Source organism: Coptis chinensis, chromosome 3 (assembly GCF_015680905.1).
Source record: "Coptis chinensis isolate HL-2020 chromosome 3, ASM1568090v1, whole genome shotgun sequence".
Lineage (NCBI taxonomy): Eukaryota > Viridiplantae > Streptophyta > Magnoliopsida > Ranunculales > Ranunculaceae > Coptis > Coptis chinensis.
Window position 1 is genome coordinate 27272812 of NC_141458.1, and position 6459 is coordinate 27279270.

Genomic DNA, 6459 nt, shown 5'->3' on the forward strand with positions numbered 1-6459 from the left:
TGAAACATGGGCACAATTTTGGATCTGAATTAAGTTTCCCTCAAAACTTTGGTTTTTTGTTTAATCTAATGAATTAGTTTTCATAAGCAAGATTATCTACTACTTTTCTTATGCCAAACAGAGCCAACAAAATAGAATGAGCTGTCCTTTTGGACGGTTATAAGACTAATTGAAAGAGAGAATGATCTCTCCTTGTCAGTTGCTTCTGTTATATTGTTGTGTCGAACGTTAAGTGGGATTGATGTGAGGTTTAAACAACCATTTTCAAAAACAGCTATGCCCATAATACACTGCATGATTTACCATTTGAAGATATAAAAAGCATGTTATATTGTTCTGTCGAACTCTAAACCGTATTATGTGAAGTTCAAACGTACATCCACTTTTCAAATTTAAACTATTGAAGATCACCTAATACTTATTTTTAACATAATTGAACCCTCAGTGAGAGCAAATAAACATATGTACTAGCCAGCTACAAAGAAACAACTCGATCTTTTCTAGTTCACAGCTGTGCAATCACGCCGAATTTCACCTTGGTTTCCAGTGGTCTTAACCCCCACTCTTCCGAGCTTTGTAATTGCACTTACAAAGGCCTGTTGGAAGGCCGTTTTGTTTGCTGCGAACACGTTGACGGTGTTCTTTGTTCTCGAATCAGTAAACAAGATCTGGTCTGAGGTGAACAACCCCATTCCTTGTTGGAGGTTCTTGTAGTAAGCATTATCAAATGTTCGAGGCGTGGTTGGATCCATGTTGATGGCTATTAGTGGATCTACATTTCTTGGACACATCTGTTGTAGCTGTGTCGCGTAAGTTGGGTTGAGTGATGGATCGACGCGACGACTAGGGCTAAAGTTGTATAACCTTTTTGAAAACCTGCTACAATGAGAAAATCCAACCGTATGTGCCCCTACAGTAAACCAATATTTGAGCAATCAAATACATATCAAGCGAGCTATCAGCTATGAAGATTATGTACAAGCTTCAACTTCAGAAGTATACATATCGAGTAAGTTTTAATGAATAAATCATGCTCGCCTCCTTCTATCTTTAAAAGAATGAGATTTTAAGGTTGAAGGGATTGGCCGGTAAGTACCTGATAATGCGATCATATCTGTTTGTGTAAGCCCATTAGAGGCGAACATTTTATTAACCTGGTCTAAACTGAACTCAGGTTGGGGAAGTCGACTGTGAACACTAGCTTTAGTTGAGATCTTCCCGTCAAGTCTCCCCAATTCAACAGCGTAAGTTGGTCCACCAGCCTGCAAGAAAAAACGTTAGGAAGTATTTCTATGGCTTCTTGCAATTCAAGTTTTGCATGTGTTAGGAAATGTTATAATATAAAGCACTGTCATACCAGGCCTACAACATCTCTTGTGGCCAAGGCCAATATATCAGCACACGAAACCTTGTTCCTGCACCTAATATCGCTATCAACTGCAGCCTTGGCTTTGATCACCGTGTCAAACCCATCACCCGCAAGTGATAAATCATCTGCACTGTCTTTCTCTGCATTGTTATTGGGTGAAGCAAGAAGAACTGAAGCATCACAACCCTGACATCATATCAAGAATATAAACCATGCAATGGTGAGAATTGTTTAATTTAAAAAAAGCAATCATGAAAGAAGAGTCTAATTGAATAAGCCAAGTAACAAAAGCCAACCAACCCGAACAAAGCAGTCATGGAAGAAAAGTCTAATTGTTCCCGGAACCGTCACAAAAGTTTGTCGAAACTTCTGCGTGACTGCATTACGTACAAGTGATTCAACATTGGGACAAACGTTAGCGTAGAAATTGAGCCGAAGCTGAGCAGAAGTTGTGGTTATGAGGAAAACGAGAAGAAATGAGAGCATTAAGAGGTTGGGATACTTCATAGCAATGGTTTGTTGTACTGTTTTTTTTCCGATTCATTTGTTGTAGTAGTTACACATATATATTATATATATGCATAGACTACTTGAGTGGGAGGTGCATTGTGATCTGTCAAGAATCTTGATTAGTTACAAAGAACAGATGGAGAAAGACATGTGAGAACAGAAGGAAATGACAAATACTTAGCAGTACAAGCCTGGCTTAGCGAGATTGCCATGGCCATGTGGATAACTTGAAGACCTCTTTTTTTCAATTTTTAATTGTGTCAACGCATTAGGTTGTTGGAATCACCCGTAATATATATGGCCCAACCCATTGTTTATTTGGGTGTAAAAGACGGACTCGGACCCAACGAAGCTAAACAGGCCTAATTAAAAAAAAACTCAAGGTCAGCGACGATATTCCATTTTCCATATTCTGCCACTATCTCAATCAAGTGATCAACTTCATTTGTTTAGTAATCGTGGACACACGTACGTACCTTTGATTCTTTAATCTATTTTTGCAAGGCAATCATCATTTGTTGATAGCCGACTTCAGACATTGAATAAGTTGACTTTTGTACATTGATACAACGTGTTATTTTTTGTAGCTATTGATGCGATGTACAAATTAAAATTGGCCAATTGATACAAGTGTTATTCAGGCTAAATTAGACCAAATGTCCTTCTGTTTGGCATTTTTATATGAGTCCGGATTCAGTGAGGGTAACCGCACAAGTTAACTTGTGTGGGCGCAACTAATCCTATTAGATTAACTTTGAGATTAAAATTAGATAAACAGTGATTAACACCGTTTTCTATTACGTTAGCTGTCAAAATCTTTTATTTAAGTAACTAAATCTAAACCAATGGACACAAATCCAAAATCCAAAAGAGAACCCGCGAAAAACTCATCTTCTTCTCTCCTATTGTGCTCCTGAACTACTTGTGTGACAACCAAATCGACCCAAAAAATTGAAGTATGGAGGAGTTCACATTCAAATGTTTAGTGATAATTTTGTTTAAAGATTAAGTTTACTGATAATTTGGTTTTAATTAAATGCAGGCTAGAGCAATCATATACCATGCAAGGAGAGAAACTGATGAAAAGTTGAAAAGTTCACATGATTCTCATTCAGAACCTGGATCACCATACCTTCAATCAATCTCAACTGCATAGTCCAAATGGCATGCTTATGAAGAAGTCTCTTCAAAGTTTCCTTCAGAAGAGAAAAAATAGAATCAAATCAACTAATTCTCCTTACCAGAGATAGCTATCTGCATCTTCGTTTTTAGCATAGCGGGTCATCTTTTTTTCTCTAATGGGATTGTACGTTGTTTAGGCTAGAACCTGATGCCTATGGAATGAGAATCTTGGAGAGCTTCTTCATAGCACCCATTAGTTGTTGTTGTTGTTTGTTTGTATCTGATGAACACCCATTAGTTGTTCTAGTTCAGGGCTATGTATCATTGAAACTTTATAATTGGGAAGATTTCCCCCCTTAATACTACCCCCATTTAAATTGGTTTGAATGGTTAGTAGGTAGAAATTTTCAGCAAAATTATCTTGTTTATTAAGCAGTTGGGATTTTGATTGATACGTCTTTTAGACGCGTGTACACACTTCTATGCAAAAAAAAATAAAGATGTGGCAATGGGGGCGGGGAATGCAAAAACGGGGTCTGGTGTGCATAGCTTGTAGTTTACGAAATCAATTTGTCGGCTCATTTGTTAGTTACATGGGTTCAATAGGAGGGAAGAAGATGAGTTTTTGGGCGGGCTCTCTTTTGAATTTTGGATTTGTGTCCATTGGTTTAGATTTTGTTACCAAAATAAAAGATTTTGACAGCTAACGTAATAGAAAACGGTGTTAATCACTCGTTATCTAATCGTAATCTCAAAGTTAATCTAATGGGATTAGTTGCGCCCACACAAGTTGACTTGTGCGGTTACCCTCACTGAATCCGGACTCTTTTTATATTGCATATTAGTTACCTGTTGTAATGTAGAAATGTCATTGTATCAATGTGCAATGTTGAAATGCGAAACATAAAGCATTTGGTCTTATTCCGGTACTCTAATTTGACTTGAATCATACTCGTTGTATTAATTAGTACATTGCACGTACATAAAATAATACATTGTATCAAAGTGCAATTTTAGGATAGTACGTTGTATTTCTGTCTTTAGGAAAAAGACAAAACAAACTGTTACTCTGTTAGGTTACCATGTTGCTTGGGTTGTAAGCAACAAACCTCTATCCGAATATACTAGGGACTAAAAAGAATCTCCTAAGAATTTTGAAAACAGATTTTCAGCCCAATTTCTTGATTTTTTTTTTTTTTTTGAAAGACACTCTCTTTAATCAAGCATTAGTGTCGGAAACAAAAGGAAAATGATATATTTCTCTTTTTGGGTTGCTATTATTAATCTTAAATCATATTTTCACATTATTTACACTAAAAAAACAGAGAACTAGAGAAGTGTAACAATAAGATACAAGTCATACACAGCGATGAAAACTACCCACGAAGTGCAAATCAAAAATTAATCAACCTCGATGCATACCAATTCTAGATCTAACAAAGAGAACCGCGTTGCTCAAATATGTTTTTGTCATTATAGAATGCTCAAATTTAATACATATCAGTGTTTCTTATTAAATAGTTGCAACTGAAAGAATAATGCAGTATTCTTTCAGATAACTAAAGAATACTTAGTGCCTATTGGCATTCATGTATTGCACGCGGACCTCTTGACCTTAAAAAACAATTGATAACATTGATCGAACTCATTTTACGATTTTTTTTTCTTTTCTCAAAGTTTATGCATATCATTGAGTAGATCGTATAAACGGAAGTTATATTTTATCCAGGAAACGCCATCTAAACACAATAGTCAGAAGAATTGGCCTGCATCAAGCAATATAATCCAAATCGTATGATTGGTAAAATATCACTGCAGTGCTGCACAATAATTTAGTAGTGTTAGCCTAAAACAAGAGAATAATTTTGGCAAATAAATTATAACGGAATAAAGATTGATTTTCTTCTTTTATATATATATATATAAGAAATCGAACAAAATAAATTTGACTATCCATCCAGCTCACATGGTGCACTCAAAAAACACTCTGATTCTTAGCCCGAATACATATAATGAATTAAGAATAGATTAGGTGTACATATATTATATATAAGCCTCACTGCGACATTTTCAAGAGTCAGGCTCACATGGCATTCAGCCATTCATATTGGCTAGGGCAACTATATGTTGGTGCCGACTAGCAAAGTCGGTAAAACCTTTGGGTGATGATACTGGAGAGTGCGGGACTCGAATCCCGCCAAAGATCAAAAGAGTTTATCGATCTCATTTAAAACAGGCTTACCAAACCAACAAAAAAAAAAAAAAAAAAAGGAATTCTCTTCAATGCTTCACGAGTATAACAGTTAAGGGGCCATTTGTTTTTGCTTATTATAAGAATTTGAGCTCTTATAATCTCTTATAAGATGTGGCCCAATGATTTTGGACATTTTTTTTGTTTGTTTTTTGCCTCTTATAAAAGGCATTCTATTATAAATGTCTTATAAGACGTTTCAATTATATAAATACCAAAATTGGATCTACTTCAATTCTATAAGTCTTATAACTTGAAAAATGACTCAAACACTTCCGTCTATATACTCCTAGCCTCATTTCTCTCTTCTTCCCTTTTCATTATATTCTTCTCCAAATAACTCCATTGTCCTAGCCACCACCACTGCCGCCACTACCACCGCCACTATCACCACCACCATCATCACTTCCACCACCACGACTACCGTACTATTAAGACTATCACCACCACTATCACCGTGCTATTAAGACCAATATCATCAACGCTACTACTACTACTACTACCACCACCACCATCACCACCACCACTATTACCGTACTATTAAGACTATCACCGTACACCACTACCACCGTACTATTAAGACTATCACTGTACACTACCACCACCGTGCTATTAAGACCAATATCATCACCTCTACTACCACCACTATTGTGTTATTAAGACCACTACCACCACCACCACCACTAATTAAAGTAATTTCCTAAAATCGATATTCTAATTATCAAAATTGATTTGAAATCGAAAATCAAACTATACACTTGTTTCAAATTAATCTATTCAAGTTAAATGTGATGTAAAGCAGGATTATATTTGTCAAATAACCATCTGTAAGATGTTGTGTATTTGTTTTTTCTATTTTTACAAGTACTTATAAGAAGAATTTAAAATGAAAAACAACCCACTTTATAAAACCATCTTATAAGACCCTCTTATAACACATGGTCTTATAAGACCCTCTTATAACTTAACCCAACAAATAGCCCTTAAGTTTTTTTTAACAGCCCCAAATAGATGAGTTTCATTATATGAGAAGTCTTAAGTAGAAAAACCGGACACAAATTTTGGTTTTTCAAGAAATGACAGGGAAGATCGGGATGTTGGGCAACGCGGATAAACTATCAAACACAGTCGAGCTTGAATCACATAGTGAATGAGAAGCAGTCAAAGATATATTCACCATTACCAGCTCATACTGAAATAAAAACTG

General features: G+C 35.9%; 1 protein-coding gene across 1 annotated transcript; it reads right to left on the bottom strand.

The window, feature by feature from the left end:
• Positions 1-277: 277 nt before the first annotated feature.
• On the bottom strand, positions 278-2026 carry LOC147508933 (peroxidase 45-like). Its single transcript, XM_086601276.1, has 4 exons — positions 1670-2026; positions 1358-1555; positions 1097-1262; positions 278-910 (listed from the first exon to the last, which is right to left on the bottom strand). The coding sequence occupies exons 1-4, from the start codon at positions 1874-1876 to the stop codon at positions 501-503; spliced, it is 981 nt and encodes a 326-aa protein (XP_086457402.1). The 5' UTR covers positions 1877-2026; the 3' UTR covers positions 278-500.
• Positions 2027-6459: the final 4433 nt, after the last annotated feature.